Source organism: Ctenopharyngodon idella, chromosome 19, assembly GCF_019924925.1.
Source record: "Ctenopharyngodon idella isolate HZGC_01 chromosome 19, HZGC01, whole genome shotgun sequence".
Classification (NCBI taxonomy): domain Eukaryota; kingdom Metazoa; phylum Chordata; class Actinopteri; order Cypriniformes; family Xenocyprididae; genus Ctenopharyngodon; species Ctenopharyngodon idella.
Window position 1 is genome coordinate 17,505,753 of NC_067238.1, and position 22,174 is coordinate 17,527,926.

At 36.4% G+C, this 22,174-nt stretch overlaps 2 protein-coding genes across 2 annotated transcripts; one reads left to right on the forward strand and one right to left on the reverse strand.

Moving 5' to 3' along the window:
- Positions 1-2,444: 2,444 nt before the first annotated feature.
- LOC127500969 (NACHT, LRR and PYD domains-containing protein 12-like) lies at positions 2,445-17,838 on the forward strand. The gene is given in 13 exon segments (XM_051872630.1): positions 2,445-2,879; positions 3,772-3,857; positions 4,920-5,024; positions 5,130-5,240; positions 7,545-7,622; positions 7,915-9,636; positions 12,506-12,679; positions 13,952-13,985; positions 13,988-14,062; positions 15,529-15,611; positions 16,551-16,724; positions 17,077-17,250; positions 17,700-17,838. Coding segments are annotated over 12 exon segments (2,787 nt in total). The 5' UTR covers positions 2,445-2,879; positions 3,772-3,807; the 3' UTR covers positions 17,707-17,838.
- On the reverse strand, positions 17,786-22,142 carry ggcta (gamma-glutamylcyclotransferase a). The gene is made up of 4 exons (XM_051872628.1): positions 21,706-22,142; positions 20,854-20,999; positions 18,405-18,537; positions 17,786-18,168 (listed from the first exon to the last, which is right to left on the reverse strand). The coding sequence occupies exons 1-4, from the start codon at positions 21,814-21,816 to the stop codon at positions 18,043-18,045; spliced, it is 516 nt and encodes a 171-aa protein (XP_051728588.1). The 5' UTR covers positions 21,817-22,142; the 3' UTR covers positions 17,786-18,042.
- Positions 22,143-22,174: the final 32 nt, after the last annotated feature.

The following is a 22,174-nucleotide window of genomic DNA, read 5'->3' on the forward strand; positions in this document are numbered from 1 at the left end:
TTCAGGTTTTAGATGTTAGTCTGACTTCTCTGGATTAGCTGATGGTCTTCTGCACAGACCCCTATGGCTAGCTTTGGCTCCATACTGGCATTATGAATCCGATCTTCAAGCAAAAGGAACTGGATGAATATTTGAATGCTACCGATCCCGATCTTAATTGTGATGCAGCCTGAATCATACTGACACAGTGTTTATTTGTTGGCCAGAGGAGAACTGGTCCCACAACTGAGCCTGGTTTCTCCCAAGGTTTTTTCTCCATTCAGTCACCTGATGGAGTTTGGGTTCCTTGCCACTGTCACCTCTGGCCTGCTTAGTTGGGGACACTTAATATTCCACAATGTTATTGATTTGACTGCATTGACACCGTTGGATGAGAACTGAGCTAAGCTGGTCGATGACATCATTTACATTTTTTTCACCTTTTTTTATAGGTGAAATTAACTAATTTAATAATTGCCAATCTTTACAACAGAACTGAATCAACACTGAATTGACTTCAGCTAAACAACAGTTGAAATGTATAATTTTCCTGTTATCACTCTAAAGTAGTGATGGGAAGTTCAGATCATTTTACAGACTCTGATCTTTGAATCTTGTTCATCAAAATTAGTAAATCTTTTTTCAAGTCATTTCGTTCATCTCAGCAGAATATAATTAAAATATTACATGTTAAAAGCCAAATTCCCCAGCGCATCTACATATGCAACGTCATTCACATTTCGAATAAGAAAACACAGAAATCACCTAAACATACACACAATAGCAATCAAAACCCCTTCATAAAAGCTCCCAGTTAGTATTTAAAAGATGTGATTTTAACATGACACCATTGCTCAACTGATCAAAAAAGACATAAACGCACTCCGTCCGAGGTGCAGGTCAAGAGAGATAAATCTAAATATACATAAAATTTGACTGCACACTCACTTGCAGAAAGTTTTTATTGACCAACGTTTCGGCACAAAGCCTTTGTCAAGGTAACTGGCCTGTCTCTGCATGTGTCTACCACAAAGACTTTAAGAAACATTCACTAACACATACCTGCTGTCATCTGTGTCTGTGGAAATCATCTCATCTTCTGCTCCTGCAGGTATATTGATGAATGGTTTGAGGTCAACAGGTTGTGTCCAGAACACAGAATAACATTAAAACAGGTCAGATGTTAGATCTTTACGCTAATAGAGTGGTTTCACATTACTTACAAATCACTTGTATTTGTTGTAAAAAAAAAAAAAAAAAAAAAAAAAATTATATGACATATAAACTAAAAGTTTCAGGGGTTATTTTACACAGTACCATATTCATACCCTATTCCACACAAAACTTTTTTTTTAACTTGCAGATATTTCCAGTAAAGAAGAGGAAGAGCGGCATAAGGGCACAGCACATATTTTCTTCAGGATCGGACTATCTTGTACACAGTAGACCATGAATCCATCACCATCTGAAACCCATATGTACCTAAAGCCTGCTGTACCAAATCTAAATGAAAGCATCTGTATACTTTCTGTTAACAGACCCTCATGTCCGGAAACATCGAGGATTCGTGATCAATAACCACAAGATGGAATACATTTTCTCCAACAGGACTTTCTGTTGACCTGAAGGAAAAGTTTTGGTTTATAGGAAAGACATACATAAAAAAAAAAATCACTGACAGTGTTAGCAAAAAGAAGAACATGGGAAAAAAAGTGCTAATGTTCTATAAACTTTTTAAAATGGCATTTAAAAGAGACACACCTCTGATTATTTGTTTATTGACAGAAGGTTTTTCCAGATTATTCTGACAGGTGGTGTTATTTTTTTTCTCCCAATGTTCTGCTGTGTGTACTGTATATGAGATACAACTGACAAACAAAATAATGGACACTACAGTACTCTAGAGTAAATCCATCTATATGAGTTAAAAGGCCACAAGTGGTTCTCAACCTTTTTGACTTGAAGGCCGCCCATTGTTTAACAATATTCTAAGTCCCCCCATATTTCCACTTGTACTTTTGCTGTAATTATGAAAATGCTGCTTGTTTTCAAACTTTTTAGTAACAGAAACTGGGATATATTTATCCACAATTCACATTGTGACTCCAGAATATTCAAGATTCTGATTAGGCATGTTCTTAAATAAAAATTCATTTGTATTTTGTGCATCTAAATAATTTTTTTTTTAGTATAGTTACAGAATATTAAGTCATCCTTTGGCAGTTTCCTGAGGCCCCAGGCAGAAATCAGGCAGTTTCCTGATTATTGATCAAAACTAGTGAGGTACTAGTCTCTTTTAACAGTTCATTGTGTTTGGACTTTGTTTTCTGTTTTCACCAGCACCCTACCTGAGTTAGCTCATTAATTTGTCACCATGGTTTCTAATTTGATTAGTTAATGTTTATATTTTCATCAGTTGCCTAAATAGTTCTCTTTGTTTTCTCCCAGTATATATCTGCCTGAATTTCAGTCTTCTGTTGTTGGTTCTCTTAAATGCTAACTCTAAGTTTGGTTATGTAAGTCTTCTGGAAAAATGTAATTTTATGTCAAATGTCAATCTTCTTCATCGCGCTTTTCACACACCACGCTTAGCAAAGCGTGATATCTTTTGCTCTCATAACCAAACTGTTTATGAACTGGATGTGCTGGATATTTGTCTTCAAACGGGTTTGGCAACTTTGCTAGCAGAAGTGAAAACATTTTCAGAGTTTTATTGTGTGTCGTTTTACACCAGGATGTAATAAGATTCTTTAAATAATAATAATAATATTAATGAAGTTTTTTTATAGTACATATTATAGAATCTTTCTAGCTGCCAATGCAGGAATTTAGGTGGTTAAAAACAATGGGAAACCTTGAACATGGAACCTGTTGTAAACTACAGTAACATTTTGATCAAGGTGAGTAAGCATTAGTCAGGTGAGCCGCATTTGAGTGACTTCCTCATTAACTTAGGTAACTATTATATACTTTCTTGAAGTATGAAAAATAAAAAATAAACATGAAGTACTTAAAGAAACATACATTTCTTGATCTTATATCTTTTTGTTCGACACATAAATAATTTTTGTCTATGCATAAATTACAATTTTAATAATTGTTTGGGTAAGACCCTTTTAATTTCCCCGATGTTCTGAAAACCACAACTAAAAATGAATGTAATATGTAACAAACAAACAAAAAATGATGTTTACATATTTAGATTACAAAAAAAAAAGTCTGGGAGACAATGTGTTGTAATATTTTTTACTTTAAAGAGTCTGGTATGTTGTTGTTGTTTTTTTTGTTTTTTGTTTTCATTTTCTTTTTTTGCCTTATGTCTCAAACTTATAAATGATGTAATTTTTGTTTCAATTATATATCCATTTACTGTATATTTATATTCATTCATATATTCAGTTATATATACATTGTCAAGTACACACGTCAGGATCCTTTCATGTACTGCATGTTATGGAATGACAATAAACTACTACTACTACTACTACTACTAATAGAAACCAAAAACATAAACATGAGTTTTAATTTTGTACATACATTTATTTTGTTTATCATATTTACTGAAATATGATTTTAGAAAATCACTTATAAGAAAAAAACACCCCCATTTAACATTTATTAATTTCATTTTAAGCATTTTGATTAAACGTTTAAATAAAAGGTTTACCAAATAATTTTCTTTTCTTTTATTAACCAGCAAACAAGTTGGGAAAATATTCAAGTAAATTGTTATTACAAAAAATATTTTAATACTTTTGTATGTTGTCTGAATCAGTGTTTCTGACTCATCAGACTTACCCGTGCAGCTCCATGAAGACTGAATAAAGAATGGAGACCACACAAACATTCAGCGATGGAGATTTTTCTCCAGGATGCAGGTACGTCAAAGTCTTCATAAGGAAATGTGAGTTGTTGTCACACATATTCTTGTGCTGAGATATAATTAAGACCATGAGTGTTTTACAATAGCCGCTTTTCCACTATCGGGCCAGTGCGAGCCAGCGACTTGTAGCACCGAACCCAAAATCACGCTGCATTACCACCGTCGGGCCAGAAGCTCTGCAGCGCTTCACTAAAACCCGCCCGTAACACGCCTCTCTGGAACAACGTCACACAAACCCGTCATTTCACAAACAAATGGAAGTTTTATCAGAAAAATAATCAGAAAGAAATCACTGGAAACTAGCGAGATCGTAAAGTGAACATGATAAAAGCAGGCGTTTGTTGGCATTTTGTTGTTTACTTAAAGATTTAAAAACCCAAGCATCGATGTTTTACCAAACAAATTGATCATAATGAATTAATTTGTGTCAAGATTAAACATTAGTCACAAAAATAAAGTGGTATTTACTGTTATTTCACAAAAGAAAGAGGACACACGCACTTATTCAGTCGCGTCTGTTTCTGTTTACTTGTAGTCATGAGACAGTATGTTTACATTACATTTACAAAGAATGATCATTTCTACAAATTTTCCACCAAAAATATGACCTGAGGAGCTTTAGCACTCTCTCCAGTGACAGTCCCAACAGTTATATTTTCAGTCTGAGAAACAGAGGAATCCCAAAAAACTGGAGTTGCTTTATTTTATGAAATATGCGGAGCTAAATATGGATATCAGACAGTCCGTTAAGAGATGAGACGTGCTAACAGATAAAATAAATACATGATTGTGATAGCCTACATATATGGCCCTGGCACGCACTAGCACACCCGCTTTAGGCCCGACAGTGGAAACGCGGCTATTGGATCTATTTACACTGCCTTATTAAAAGAGCCCAGATCTATCAATAAATAAATGGACAGATGCTTGACATGATTCTTGTGCAATGTCATCACTCTTCAACATTTCTGAAGCTCTTCTCCATGTACATGTAAAATTCATTATACTGTGCATGGTATGAATTCTTGTCTCTATTGTATTAAACTAAATTTCCCAGTCAGAGATCGAACCCACCGGAGCCCAGCTGTGTGTCCATGAAGAGTGACAAGTCTATAAAAAAGCCAGTAAAATTTAAGAAAACACACAAATCAACTGATCTGAGGTACAACAGACAGATAAAGTCTCTATGTCAGGTTTATGTACATGTAAAATATAATATATTAATTCTTGTCTCTATTTTGTTGTCTCTATTCTATTCAATTTAAAGTCACAGTCAGAGATCAAACTCACCGGAGCCCAGCTGTGTGTCCATTAAGAGTGAAAACTCTATAAAAGTGCCACTAAAATTTGAGGGAAGACACACATCCACTAATCTGAGGTACAACATTTTTGTTAGACAGAAAGACAACTGGTACAAAATGCATGCAGGGCTGAATTTGGCAAATATCCACTTATCAAAATGCTGAAATGGCCATTTAAAAAATTCAGTGACCCCCACTTATACTATTATAAAGTCTTGCAATAGAAAGGGCCCAATCATACACCCAACCCAATGCAACGCCAGGTACAACGCAAGTGTTTTTTGCTAGTTTCAGCCCGATGCAGTTATCATTTTCACATCCAGTGGCCACGCTGTTATATAGCAAATGCACTCGCTCCCATCTGTTCACCAATGGGCGTGCTGATCTGAAAATGAGGTGTGTTCAGGCGCATTGTTGGCGTGTTGCTATTTTAAGGCAACTGAAAACGACTGCGCCATTGACCAACTGAAACCTGGTCTAAAGTCTACTTTTTGTTGTTATTTAAAGGGTGCGTTAGTAATATGCACATATAGGCGGGTGCACAACACTCGTACATTCTGCTTGTCACACACACAGGGATGCGCAGCAGCACACAAACATACCAAATATTAAAAATAAAAGGATTACAATGTAAAAGATTATTATTGTGTACATAAAGATAAAAATGCCTACATGTCATAATGAATAGTCATTGCATGTATCAGAATTACTTATTTGCAGTATAGACAAATGAAATTGGCTAATTATTTGACCACTACATACACACATGTATTTAAACTAGTGCTGTCAATCGATTAAAAAAATTAACTAAAAATTAATTAATCGTGATTAATCGCAATTAAAAACACTTAAGTTTTTATATGTTTTTAATATATTTTATAATGTAATAATTTCACAGTTAATCTCTAAATTAAAACAACATAAAGAAACAACATAAAGGCACTATATTTTAAATACTTGTTTAATGGCATCTTTTTATGAATGAAGGCCAGTATCACTGATACTAATACAGCTAATAAACCCCCAATTTTAAACATGAATTATAGCCATTCAACATTACAGTTTAATTGAAAGCTATACCTTTTATTTTTTTTTATTTTTTATTTTTTAACATTTATTAGGCTTCAAAAATATAACAACTTTAATTTAAGAACAATCCTCACATGAACCCATAATAAATGTCATATTTACCTTTGCCCTTCCTACCTGTCTAACAGATAGAAAATATACAGAAATGGAATAAAGTTATCAAACAGTCTGCACTGCATGATTTATAGCCTAAATTTAATATAGATTAATCATTATTAAAGCTACAAAAGTTCTTTAGTCAAGAGCAGTGAGTAATTTCCTCTGTTACCTTTGTTCTTTCATTATCTTCAATGACTTTGGTTGCTGTAATTTTAAGAGCTGCCGCTGCTGCACATGACGTGGATCTCACACACGTCCCACTTTCTCACATCTCTTTACTTTCGTTTAAGACTTTAACTCATTTAAGGCTGCTCTTATGAGGATACTCAACAAAACGGACATTTTGGCATTATTGTGTGTGTTATTGTTAGTTCAAGTGTGACAGAGAACTCGATTCTGGCACGCCGTCCTTCTGTGTGTCGTGTGTGTGACAAGACATTCACAGACAGCGCGTTCTCTTTTTCTCTTTTGGCGCGCTTAAATGGTTTAAAAGCATTTGCATGAATAAGAGCATGATCATATATTGTAAAGCTAGCCAAAGGATGACAGAAAAAATGGATGCCACGTTAATTGCGTTAAATATTTTTAATGCGTTAAACTGGAAAAAATTAATCGTATGCGTTTAAGCGTTAACGTTGACAGCACTAATTTAAACTGAATCGTCAGGTTGAGGATGTCTGTATTCCGCCATGTAAATAGCAATCCGCCATGGTGCAAGCACACCTGGCTTTTAAAGGGAATGGGAGATGAGACTCTGATTGGTTTATTCCATGTTACGCTTAAAACACACCCATGACTCATTAAGAGACTAAGTACAACCCTTTTGGACCATGCGCCGACCATTTTTTCCATCGTTAAACTAGCTAAAGTGGATTTGGACATGCCCTAAGTGCACCTGTGCCATACACTTCAGACCATGCACTTAGATCAGGTTCCTTCTCACAGCTGATCCAGAGCTTCAGTCCTGACGTTTCACTGATGTTTAACTAACATACACTGACCTTTATCATACTGATAATCTGGACCAGAACAATACTGTCAAACTGAATAGATTCAACCAAAGACAACAACAGATTAAAGATCAATGGTAAAAAAGACATGGATTGATTCTCTGTTAGAGGTTTATCTACAGGTAAATAAAACAAAAAAAATATATTTTTTAAATCTCTTTACAATTAAATTAAATTCCACAGGCAGAGATCAAACCCACCGGAGTCCAGCTGTGTGTCTATGAAGAGAGCCTGGTCTATGGAAGAGCCAACTGATCTCAGGTACAACTTTTCAGTCTAGACGGACTCACTCAAATTCTGAATGTGAATGAGGTTCAATCATTTGTTGTTTATTTAACTTTTGTATAAAAGCGACATCACGCTCTCATTATATAATTCTGTAGGTCTGAATATCAGCACAGCTCATGTAAATGAATCACAGCCATGCTAATATTCCAACCAACAGCATGATTAAAGTGTGATATTATTTATGCATTTTATCACAAACCACTATAATTTGTTGTAATCTATTGTTTTAATCTTTCATTTGTGACTCTCAACTGATCCAAAGTAGATTGAAATCAAATCTTCTGAAGAAGTTTCAGTGTCTGTATGAAGGAACAGCAAAGCAGGGAAACCCAACACTCCTGAATGAGATCTACACAGAGCTCTACATCACAGAGAGTGAAAGTGGAGAGATCAATAAAGAGCATGAGGTGAAACAGATTGAATCACAATCCAGGAGAGCAGCAACACAGGACATGCCAATCAAATGCAATGACATCTTTAGACCTTTACCTGGACAAGGCAAACCCATCAGAACTGTGCTGACAAAGGGAGTCGCTGGCATTGGAAAAACAGTCTCTGTGCAGAAGTTTGTTGTGGACTGGGCTGAAGGGAAAGAGAATCAGGACATCCAGCTCATATTTCCACTTCCTTTCAGAGAGCTCAACTTGATAAAGGACAAAACACTCAGTCTTTCAAATCTTCTTTCTGTCTTTTTCCCTAAAATCAAAGAAATGGAAATATCCAGTAATGAACATAAAGTCTTGTTCATCTTTGATGGTCTGGATGAGTGTCATCTATCTCTGAATTTTAATGTGAAACTGTGTAATATATCTGAAACAGCCTCAGTAGATGTGCTGCTGACGAATCTCATTGCAGGGAATCTGCTTCCCTCTGCTCTCATCTGGATCACCTCCAGACCAGCAGCAGCTGATCTCATCCCCTCTGAGTGTGTCCATCGAGTGACAGAGGTAAGAGGCTTCAATGAGCCACAGAAGGAGGAATACTTCAGAAAGAGAATCATTGATCAGAGTCTGGCCAATACAATCATCACACACCTGAAGTCATCAAGGAGCCTCTACATCATGTGCCACATCCCAGTGTTCTGCTGGATCTCAGCCACTGTTCTAGAGAAGATGTTGAGTGAAGCAGAGAGTGGAGAGATTCCCAAGACTCTCACTCAAATGTACACACACTTCCTGATCATTCAGACCAATATCAAACATGAGAAGGACTATGAGAAGACAGTGAAGGATGAAGACATGATTCTCAAACTAGGGAAACTGGCTTTTAAGCAGCTTTTAAAAGGCAACCTGATCTTCTATGAAGAAGACCTGAGAGAGTGTGACATTGATGTGACAGAAGCATCAGTGTACTCAGGATTGTGCACTCAGATCTTCAGAGAGGAATTTGGCTTGTATCAGTGGAAAGTCTACTGCTTTGTTCATCTGAGCATCCAGGAACATCTAGCAGCTCTATACACACATCTCTCCCTTACAAACAACTGCATAAATGTGTACTGGGTGTCATTTAATCCATTATCTGGCCTGCATCAGAGAGCTGTGGATGAGGCTTTACAGAGTAAGAATGGACATCTAGATCTTTTCCTGCGTTTCCTTCTGGGTCTCTCATTGGAGTCCAATCAGACTCTTTTACAAGAACTACTGACACAAACAGAAAGCTACTCCTACAGCAAAGAGGAAACAGTTGAATACATCAAACAGAAGATCAGGGAGAATCCCTCTCCAGAGAGATCCATCAATCTGTTCCACTGTCTGAATGAACTGGGTGATGATTCACTGATGCAGGAGATCCAAGATTATCTGAGATCTGGAGAAATAGGAAAAACCAAACTCTCCTCTTCACAGTGGTCAGCTCTGGTTTATGTGTTGCTGACACCAGAAAAGGGTATGGATGATTTTCATCTAAAAAAGTTTATTGGAGCACAAAATACAGCAGATGAAGTTCTTCAGAAGTTGCTGCCTGTGGTTAAAGAATCCAAATCACTTCAGTAAGTCTCACTGACAACAATCACTACACTGACAAAACGTGATCACATTTATGATTTTAGCATGTGCTTCCTAAATCAACAAAAGGGGGATATTTTCACCAATTTCCATTATTGGCAACAGGGGCAGATTATCACTGGCAAAAGCCCCTGGGCCAATAAAGCACCTGGAAGGTCTTTTTTAACATTTTCCGATTTCAGGCCATGTAAGTTCCTGAATGTGATGAATGATGAGATACGCTTAGCCACAAATACTGCACTGAAGCAGTATTAGAGTCATTGTGGATCTAGGGCCCTATTTTAACGATCTAAGCGCATGGTCTGAAGCGTATGGCGCAAGTGCACTTAAGGTATGTCCGAATCCTCTTTTGCTAGTTTAACAATGGGGAAAATGGTCCAAAAGGGTTGTACCTAGTCTCTTAATGAGTCATCGGTGTGTTTTGGGCGTAACATGCAATAAACCAATCAGAGTCTCATCTCCCATTCCCTTTAAAAGCCAGTTGCACTTGCATCATGGCGGATTTGCTATTTACATCATGGAATTTGCAAGCGGAAAGACTCAACGCTTCTCCAGAGAGGAATCCTTTTATTTTTAATATTTAAAAATGTTTTTGTGCTGTAGGGCTGGAATATTCGAATAATCGAATATTCGTTCGGTGGGTTGGTATTCGATTTTCAATTGTGGGATTTGATTATTCATTTTTTGTTTTTGTTTTTCCCGCACAACTGGCGCCCCCCTTGCAAAACGGTTCTCATTTGTGCCTGAATATTACACTATAAAATCTGGCGAAATACAATACTCTTTTTTACAATTATCTTATATAGCCTAGCCATTTTTAATAGGATGGACAGTTAAAGGAACCCAACCTTGTTATACTTAAATATATTTGCTTCTTCTTATCCTACTAATGTGTTCACTGCAACTGGAGTATTCTCTGTCTGAAGCGCACAACTGCATGAGCTTGTATTTTGGGTTAAGCTGCGTTGCTTTGACATTGTGGAAAACAGTACATAGGAAACAAAATGTATTAGCCTTTTTACCCGTTATTATCAATCTAAACGAATCTACTGTGAAATATAGGAGCTTGTTAAAACTCAAACGTGAGATTTTACTGGGGCGGCGTGTTCTTTATTTATTACAGTTTGTTCATTTATTCTTCGTTCTTCTATTATTTAAATAGCCTACTCTTAACTGTGTCAGAAATTACTGTGCTGCTAATTTCTGATTTGGGAGTGATTTGTTTGTTAGAAAAATGTTAGGCTATCTTATTATAAGTATTTCTCTTAACAGACATGTGTTTTGTATCACTAGTGCAGTGTCCGTTCTAAGAACATATAAGCCCTGCTCACGTGAGGCGCCACTTTCAGCTAGTTTATTTCGCTGTTCTGTAGTTTATTAAAAGTTTATTAATCCTGAATGTGTTGCTTGTCCATATTGCGCCAAACGCGATACTGCTCTCCCTTGGGTCCACAGCAACACACCCGCCACGTGTGAAGTTGATTGGATGAATGGTTCTCGACATAATCAAAATGCAAACAGACAGACAGACACACAGAGATTCCTGCTGTAACGTGTTGTGTACAGAGCAAATAGGGATAGCTCACTTGACTTAAGTTATTGATACCAGACAGACTTCATGGAGGCAATTGACATTTCACAACTGGCGCATTATTCCCCATGAAACTCATGTAACTGTCCGTCGCAAATGTTATGCCGTCCACAGCGTTACTTAATACAGAAAATAACTTTAAATGAACAACAGAAAAACAGAAATAACCCGCATACACACAGTGCTCGAGTCACACATACAATGCAGACAGTTCAACAGGGAGCACGCAACTCTTAAAGAGGCCACACCATATTTCTACTCGTTGCACTGCCTTTATTAGAGAGAAGAATATGTTCAGCCCCCTCCCTCCAAAGCTTTGAATATTCTGTGTTGATTACTACCGAAGGTTCGAAGCTCAAAAAATGGTATTCGGACCAGCCCTGATGTGCTGCTGCGCATCCCCTGTGTGTGTAACAAGCAGAGTGACTCAGACAGTGGCACAGTCATTTTCAGTTGCCTCAAAATAGCAACGTGCCAACAATGCACCTGAACACACCTCATTTTCAGACCAGCACGCCCATAAGCGAACAGATGGGCACGAGTGCATTTGCTATTTAAACAACATGGCACTGTATGATAAGGCCCTTAGTGTGCATTATGAGCACTGAGCTTTGCTATTTTTTCAGACCTGGGACAGTCTTCCCGCTCACTTCATGTTTTGTTCATGTACTCTCAAGTGGCCACACTGATAGTCTCTGAAGAGAGACTGATAAAGTCATACAGAAAATGATTACTTCAAGTTATTGCTGCTAAAGGTGGATCTACAGGCATTTGAATCATTTTATTTTCCAAATTAAGACTTGCCAAGCACTAGATGATTTTTTTATTATGTCCCAATATGGAAAACCATGGAATTCAATAGGATGTCCTAACTTTTTCACATGACTGTATAAGGTAAGTCTAGCACATCTATGTGGGAAATCTGTAGTCTGGATCAACTGTGAATAAAAAATATATAATATTCCAATGTGAATCAAAATTTACAATATACAAAAATGCTGAATCATATCTTACAGAAGTTTTTCAGTACATGTTTTTTCTCTGTATGTTTTCATATACAGATGTGTCACTTAGTCACTTTCTGATATTTTAATTATATTGAAATGAAACTCCTCAAGCAACATGTAGAAGCGTGTCTCACCTTAGACTGGAACTGTTAATCAAGTGTCGTGCATTGTCTCTATTTCTGATTGTGAAGTTTCTGCTTATCTGAGCTGTATATCCTCAAATAAGAGACTGAAGAGTGTCATTGTTCTCTACAGGTTGAGTGATTGTGGTGTCACAGATGAAGGTTGTACTGCTCTGGCTTCAGCTCTGAGATCAAACCCTTCACACCTGCGAGAACTGGATCTGTCTGGAAATAAACTAGGAGACTCAGGAGTGAAGCTGCTCTCTGATGGACTGAAAGATCCTCACTGTAAACTGGAAAGACTGAGGTAAATCATTACTCTGAGAGTCACACACACTGGTACATGATGTAAAAGATTCTGACATTTATTGTGGTTTATTTTGAAATGAACCTCCTTAAGCCAATAGTACAATCCTGCAGTAGTGGAGGCTGCAATTCTAGGTCCACATTTCTAGCACCCTATTTTTCACCTAGACAATTATACTCCATCAGAGGAGACCTGATTAAAAACCTGAAACAAACAGGTGGAAAGACTAGACCCTCTTTCCATCTAATGTAAATCAATATTTACATAGTCTAATAGTAGTAAATTTGTCTCTCTTCCACTGAAATTTGTCTCAAAATCACATCTGCTGTCCTGCAACAAAACAATAATAAGATGGTCACTCTATTCCTTAGTTCCAGATAGTTATTGGCCTTCAGAGAAGTCTAGATATGGCTGAATAGCATTTCTCTGTCCATCCAGATATCAAATATCTGTGTTTTATTTGAAAAATCGATTTGTGGATCACTTGCAAACTAATGTGGAAAAGTGGAGTCTGACTGTACATTATCGTGATTGTTACACAGCTGCTTATCAAATAAATCAAGAGTGTCAAACCCAATTTCTACTGGCTCACATCAGTGCTGTGTTTACACTTTAAAATGCAATCAGACCCTGAACTGTAAATAATGATTGTAATTTTAACTGTAAAAGACTGTAAAAATGCTACTGTTAAAACCTATTTATGTTATGTTTTTGGAAGTAAAAATGATAAACCATCTTATAATTTACAGTAAAAAGCAATTAACTGACATTTCCAGAATTCTCTGTGTGGTTCTTTACATTGATGGTTTTTAATTTTAATACTGTTTCATCTTAGTCATATCAGTTATCTACATTAGGGTGTTATGTTACATCTTATGTTGGTAAATTAATGTTTATTGCAATATTTTACTGTCTTAGTTACCATGATTTGTATTTGTGTTCATGACACTGTGCACCTTCTATATATACAGTATATTAGTATTTATCTCAACTTGTGGAAAAGCTACTTGTGATGAACTTTGATTCATCATATGCTTTCTCTTCACCCGAGTGTTATTATTGTGCTTGTCAATACATGTTAAAGGTACAAAACAGAATTTAGTAGCAGTGCCTTTTTTGTAAATTACAATTTTAAAATTTACAGTTTGTTCTGTAAATTGTTACTTCAACAGAATTATTCTGGCAACCGCAGCTGACAGTTTTCTCTGTAAAAACGAAAGGATTTTTACAGTGCTGAACTGAGAGACTGAACAGTGTCATTGTTCTCTACAGGTTGAGTGATTGTGGTGTCAGAGATGAAGCAGCCGTGCTGCTCTGGCTTCAGCTCTGAGATCAAACCCCTCACACCTGAAAGAACTGGATCTATCATGGAATAAACTAGGAGTGTCAGGAGCCACTAAAAAGGGTAAAACATGATGATCTTGCAAGCTTTTTAAACTTCTCATGACCATCTTTCCTAGAATTGATCACGTTCTATTGTATTTATTGTGGTACATTTTAACTATCTTGTTAAAGAATTTATAATCTATTAAGGGAATAGATTTAAAAAAAGAGAGAAAAAGTTAACATTGCTCTAAGCATGCAATGAGGAGCCATCAATGGTCTAGCTTTAATTATTTCCTTATTGTAACAAATACTATGGTTAAACAATTACAAGAACTACTTTTTCATAAGGCCAAGTACAAGTTAGAATCATGGATCTTCTTGAATTATTGACTAAACATTAGTTTTCCTCATGTGTAAAATGTGTTCTGCTAATATGACAGATATGCCCATTAGGAAACACCTGGCTGTATTCCAAGAATTAACATGTTCAGTTGTATAAGAAGTTATTTCAGCGAATATTAAAATAGAACTGCATGTTCAGGTATCAATGTTTTAAAAAAACTCCATGTCTATGGTAACATCCTCAAAACAAAAAGTTTTTTAACCCTTTTAACCATTAAGAAAAGGGATGAGTGAATATTATTATAATTTCTAGGTAGCCATCCAAAACATTCAGGGGACAAATGTATTTAAAATGTTTGTGACCTGTTCAATTCAGTATGCACCACATATGCAAATTCCTAGACAATGTGTCTTTAATTTGGCCAAAATCAAACTGGTAATTTTCTCCAAGCAAAGATTCTGTTGAATGAACATGTTTGTGCCACACACGCAATTCATAAATGTTGTTCACTGACCTTTCATGTGTCTGCCTGATAATTAAGAAAATATTGTTTGGAGGAAACATGAAATAGGCCTGTTTAATGTTAGCATATTATGTAATTATATAATATTTTATATTTAAATACATCTGAAAAGTCATTGAAAGTTTAAAAAAAAAAAAAAATCCTTCCCATATAGAGTCCCCCCAGTGAATCTCAGCCATTTCCAGCCCTGCTTACAGGCTACACAAAATGTGGTGGAAATATGACAGAATCAAACTCAAATTGCAATAAAATGATCTCACTGGAATATCTTATTAAATGAGAAGAAATATGAGATAAAACTAGCACAGCTATATAGAAAATCTGTAGCCTGAGTCAATTGTCAACAAAAAAATGTTAATATACAATAAATTATTAACATGTACAATATTTTCTGATTCATATCTTACAAAAGTTTTTCAGTATGTTTTTTTTAGTATTTTTCTCATTCAGATGTGTTGAAGGTTTTGCGGGATTTCATATAAAAATCTAAAGATTACCATTCTTTTAATGATATTGAAATGAACCCCCTGAAGCACAATGTAAAAGCGGGTCTCACCGTAAACTGGACTTGTTAATCGTGCCATTGATTAAGTCTCTCTTTCTGATTGTGAAGTTTATGCTTATCTGAGCTGTAGATCCTGAACTGAGAGACTGAAGTCATGGAATGAACTAGGAGCATCAGGAGTGAATCTGCTCTCTGATGGACTAAAGGATCCTCACTGTAAACTGGAGATACTGAGGTAAATCATCTCTCTGAAAATCACACACACACTTGTACTCACAAAGAAATTCAAACAAAGAAGGACGAAGAAGTCTGGAGTCTCTCTCCCTGTCCCAGGTCTGTGGGACGCTTATATCCCATCTCTCCTCCAATCGCTAGAAACAGAAACAGGTGTTCATTTTTTTCTTTTAAGATTTATTTTTGGCATTTTTGCCTTTATTAAATATAGGATAGTAGGCAAAGTAGGTGAGAGAGGGGTGGGGGGGATTAAGAAAGGTCCACGAGCCAGGACTCGAACTCGGGTCACCTGAAGCACAACGGCGCTATTTGTTGGTGCTGCCCACGAGGCTATTGGCGCTGACAGAAACAGGTGTTAGTTTTCATGTACTTGTCCTCCTTATCCCCGCTCGTCTCCAGACCCGTTCTCCTGCGCATTACCACGCCCCCCTTGCCACAGAAGTATTCACAGATAGTTTATAGTTATAGCAGTTCTGACATGGATGTAGGATCATCTGTAGAGTTTTAGCCGTTTGTCAGGAAATTTACCAAGTGCAAAAAGGAGAGACAAATCACTGTTATAAAAACACCACACACACAATACAGGTGAGTCTCATTATTCCTTTGAGATGTTGTGAAAGTGATAATAAGCTGTTTTGCAAACATGTGGTTTGCTGTTGAACATGGTTCATCGGTTCCAGACCATTCCAGATACAATGAATTATTAACATGTACAATATTTTCTGATTCATATCTTACAAAAGTTTTTCAGTATTTTTTCTCATTTAGATTTTGTGTAACTCGCATAAAAAATCTAAAGATTAACATTTTTTAAAGATATCGAAATTAACCCCCTGAAGCACCATGTAGAATTAGTCTCTCTTTCTGATTGTGAAGTTCCTGTTTATCTGAGCTGTAGATCCTGAACTGAGAGACTGAAGAGTGTCATTGTTCTCTACAGATTGAGGGACTGTGGTGTCACAGATGAAGGTTGTGCTGCTCTGGCTTCAGCTCTGAGATCAAACCCCTCACACCTGAGAGAACTGGATCTGTCATTGAATAAACTAGGAGTGTCAGGAGTGAATCTGCTCTCTGATGGACTGAAGGATCCTCACTGTAAACTGGAGATACTGTGGTAAATCATCTCTCTGAGAGTCACACACACACACACACACACACACACAGATACTCACAAAGAAATATTCACAAATAGTTTATAGCTGTAGCAGTTCTGACATGGATGTAGGATCATCTGTAGTTTTATCCATGTCAGGAAATGTACCAAGTATAAATGGAGAGCCAAATCTCTAAAAAAAAGTCTCACACACAACACAGGTGAGTCTCATTTCTTAGAGATGTTGTGAAGCTGATAAGCTGGACCTGTTAATCATGTTGTGGATTAAGTCTCTTTCTGATTGTGAAGTCCCTGTTTATCTGAGCTATAGATCTTGAACTGAGAGACTGAAGAATGTCATTGTTCTCTACAGGTTGAGTGATTGTCGTGTCACAGATGCAGGTTGTGCTGCTCTGGCTTCAGCTCTGAGATCAAACCCCTCACACCTGAGACATCTGAATCTGTCATGGAATAAACTAGGAGAACCAGCTCTGAATCAGCTCTCCGATCTGCAGGGTGATCCACATTATGAACTGAAGACGTTTCTGTGAGTAGGGATGATTAAAAATGGTCACATTTTAATTGGTTGCTAATTATTGATATTAAGCAGAGTTTTATGATGAAAAACATGTTTGAGTTTTAACCCAGTAGTGCATTATTGATGTGCCAAATGTTTAGTTTTATTTCAAAACAAGAATATAATAATTTCCTATAATTTCCTCCTTTTCTCCCAAAGTGATGTATTTTGGGAGAATTCAGCACTTTAGTTATCATAAAAAACAATCCGACACAAAGAGTATTATTATGGATAAGAGTCAAAGGTCAAAACCTGAATAGTTAAAATGGCTTTTTCAGATATATCTACTGTAGTTGACACCATGTATCACAGGGTATCTCTCACTAATAGTGCATATAGTTTGTTTTAGTTGTTCTAAAGTGGATGATGCGGTAATTTTACACACATTTGACTGTCTGTGTTTTACCTACATGTTTTAGATATTAGCCTGACCTTCTCTGGATCAGCTGATGGTGAATAAAGAGCCACTACAGACACATCACAATCAACAGACACAAACTCATAGTGATCCTCACACATGGATGTGTTTGTGTAACTTTAATGATCCAATCCTTGATCCAAAGTCAAACAAAGAAACCTTTTGTTTCTTTTGACATTTGTACTGGTACCACATTTTACATAATAATATCATTTGTAACAATCTGTGTATCTTCTGTTCAAACCATATTACAATAGAGTTCAACCTAACACAAAGGTTAAAAACGTGTATTTATTCTTAATGTACTTGATCAGTAAGGTAAAAAATACACAATTTCCTGCAGGTCATTTCTTGATGTCTGTAATCTGATCCAATATGGAAGTGCCGCTGTAGTTGTTTGTCTCCAGAGCCAGAAGCTTCTGTATGTAGTTTTGAGGCAAGCTGTTCTGTTGAGCCCCTAAACACACAACCTAGATGAAGAATGAGATGAGATAAACAGTCAGTGTGAATAAGAGACTCTTCATTGACACTTTTCGTGATACAGTATGCAACTAGACAGTCATCAATTAAAAGACAACTATATTGAGAACATCTGAAGCACTTGTTAATATTTGATCAAAGATGTGGGTTGTTCACTTTGCGCTCTTTAATTAAACTTTATGCTTTGGTTTGGTCATTCAGGCTCACGATATGCAATAAAATGTACCTTTTTATACTGTGGTGAAGGTGGACAGGGTCTGAAATTGTTCATCTTGTACGTCCGACAGAGAAGCGGCTCCTCTTTTGTTTCCACTTTGACCTCTAATGGGCTGTACACACCTTCATGAACCTGTTCCTGTCTGAAACATGTGAAGATACGAAATACATGCCTAAATGCAGATATTTTAGTTCCTGTGTTCCTGTGTAAAATCTGCATTTGCCTATATGTGTTCATCTGATTAAGCAGACGATGGAAGCAGATATCATGGCTTTTTTAACCAGTGTACCAGGGCCGTCGCCAGAACAAACAGAATGGGGGGGCATTTCACTTTCATAGAGGGGCACACATTTTTATGATCCGAGAAACAGACTCACCAAAACAATATTTATTATTAATGAAATACACTATATTAACACCAAAACACAAGATAGTCCATCCAAATTTGACCAAACTACACCTAAAACTAGAGAATGACTCTGATTTTAATACATTTGGTGTAAATGGGGATCGATAGTGGATAATAATGTAGGCCTTGCGCTGTTGAGGCTCGTGCAGCTCATCTCGAGCAGAAATCGAAACAAATGAGAACAGCACACACAAAGAAACTCAGTTAACATGTGGTAAAAATTCAAAATGTGGAGTTTTTATATTTATAACATATGATACAGTTAAGCAACATCACACGACCGAGAGTGCTGTCCTCCCGATTACGTTACCAAATGCGACACTGATTTCACGTTAAATAAACAAATAGTTAATATTAAGTCACTTACATAAGACGAAATGTTGACTGTTTTTGTTCTATTTCAGCAGCGAAAACAGTTCCAAACAAAGATCACAACAGAACCACAGCACACGTACCTCACAGCAACACTCAGCCATCTTTCTTCACTGAATGATTCAGCGTTTTGAACGAATCGGCTGAATCAAAGATTCAATGACCCATTCATAAACAACTGCCTCATTCTTGAATGAATCGGCCATTTGAACGTATCGTTTGAATGAATGACTCAATGACTCAATCATTAAGGTGGTCAAATGCCGCCACCTACTGGCATTTTAGTTTCATGTTTAAAAGTCATTTTCTCCCCAAAATTTCTTAATTGTATTTTTAAAAAAAATATTTAAAACAATCTCTTATTTAAAGCAGCTGTCATTTATTAGTGTCACTGATTTGATTTGATTGATAATAGCCCTGTGTGTCTAATTATTCTAATTGAATTTAATGATCAAATAAAAAAATTAAAATGAAAGATGCAGCACACATTTAATAAGGTTAGGGGGGAAATACCCTTTATAAAGGTTAAAAAAAAAAGTCTTTGGGGTAAATATCACAAAAATGCAGATTTAAATGAGATGAGATACTGCTTCAGAATAAGTTATATTTACACCACACACAAAAAAACGTCCTGCATTTGTAGCATATTGATGTGCAACAAAGACTTGTAGGCTACTCACCATTAAAATAGTTGGAGGTGATGGGTCTCAAGCGATAGTCAATTATAAATATAGCCTAATTATGTTTCAAGTTCCGTTTTGTGTAATAATGCGTTAACTATGAATTTTCTAATCATAGGCGGAGGGTGAACCAACTCCAGGGTAAAGAGATGCGATTCCCATTTAAAAACACATTTAAATAGATTTCCTTGAAATAGTTTTAAGTTACTTGCCACTGCACAACCTACATATCCAAACATAAACACTGCTGATAATTTATTTGTTAATAAAGCGTCTACGTTCACAAACCACTGTTAATTTTAACAGATGCGGGATTTGGCAGAAAGCGCACAAAGGGCGCTCCCTAAATCTCACTCATTTTAGTTCATCGCAATCTCAGATAATGTGTTATTTAACCGTTGTAGAGATAGTGTTCCTGTGAGATAAATGCTGCTGAAGACATTTCGTTATGGAATACGTGAATGGCCAAATCCACAGAAATAAGGTTTTTGCTCTCAATCGTAAATTTGCTGAATGACCATAAGATTAGGGTGGCACGTTGTGTCATCTGGGGGGGTACTGCCCCCTAATGCCCCCCCTTGGCGACGGACCTGCAGTGTACTACAGTAGTCAACATTTGAAGTGGATCAAAACCTTTCATCAAAGTTGTCCTAAAACCTTTTTCTTAGGACAACTTAGTTCTTAGGACAACTTTGATGAACTTCGATTTTTTTGATCCACTTCAAATGTTGACTACTGTATTTTATCATAACAAAAGTACTAAACAGTTATCTTTTCTACTATATGTTTATAGGACATAATGTACAGTAAACCAGCATGATGCACAGCTACTTACAAAATAAATAAATGGACATGAAATACTGATCTGAATTTTTTTTTTTTTTTTCTGTGGAAAGGGTGCAGTATCCAATACAATACTGATCATAATACGAAAAGTTATGATCTTTAAAGATGAAAGAGTGGTTTTGGGAGACATCACAATCCTAGGTGATCTCACCGGTCTAAACTGGGCAGGTTTTGGTTGTCTATCCTCCACACGACCCCCCACACCTCGTCTCCTTCACTCTCCTGTATCGTGGCGACTCCACCGTGCCAAGCACAGTCAGTGCAGTCACCCCAAAGACCGAAATTCAGCCTGTAGTCCTGAAAAACAGTACATGCCTTATCAGACAATGATATATACCACAATACTGTATGATTAACATGTGTGGGTACCATGTTATGTGTACAATGTATTTCAAGGTACTTCAAACATCATGATGTATTATGATACTTTTTTGTTTGTGATTACAACACACGTTATTTACAGTATGTTTAAAGAGCCATTCGTTTTTAAAGACAAAAATACTTCAAATAAAATTTAATATGTAATAAATTAAAATTAGATTAAAATAAAGAAAAAACTAGATGTAAATAAATAATATATCTAACAGTACAGTGCTATGACGGATAGAAAAATGTAATTAATGTAACAGAAACTAAATAATTTCCAAATAATATATACACAACTTTTTTTACAGTAAAAAATTTGATCTTTGTACAAGAAACTATATAGATTCCTTTAAAGCAAAAAAAAAAAAAGCCCACAAATTTACCATGGTAAAGATTGTTTCAGAATGCCATTTTCTTACAAAACCTTTCTTTTTTATTTTAGTTATTTTTATGACAGTGGTGGCAATGCAATTTCTCCACAAATTTTACCGCAGTTAACTCACTAGTAACCTGGTACCATGGTAAATTTAAGGTAGACCAGACTTCTAACATCTATAAGTTTGTCGTTCTATGTGCTTATGTCCATTCATTAACTGAATATTATGGTAATTATTCATCAAATAATGTGTTTGTTTACCTGTATCCTGCCGACGGAGTGAAAGACAGCTGATGGGTTTTTCAGTTGCAGTCTCTCTTTCAGTAAATTACTGCCATAAGCAAAATACAGAAAACAACCTCTGGATGCCATTTTCACCAGCGCCGTGCTTTAAGAAAACACGTCAGGTTGAAACACAGAATCGCTTTCAAAAACAAACCCTGAGGGTTTTTATAACCTTCGCTCTGGAATCGTTCTCGTGAGTCGACTCTTTAGAATGAATGACTCGGCAACTTTCACAAGAAAACGGTGAGGTAGGAACGATTTAGTTCACAACATTTGAAAAGAAAAAAATACAATTAATGATAGTTAACAAATAATTAGCATTTTGATCAACACGCAAAAAGATCTTAATCGACCTCGATTTCCTAGCCAGGAGAACTGACCCCTGCGGCGTCACGACCACAACTTTCAAAATAGAAGTCCCGCTCACTAGCGCGCTGAAATTAGT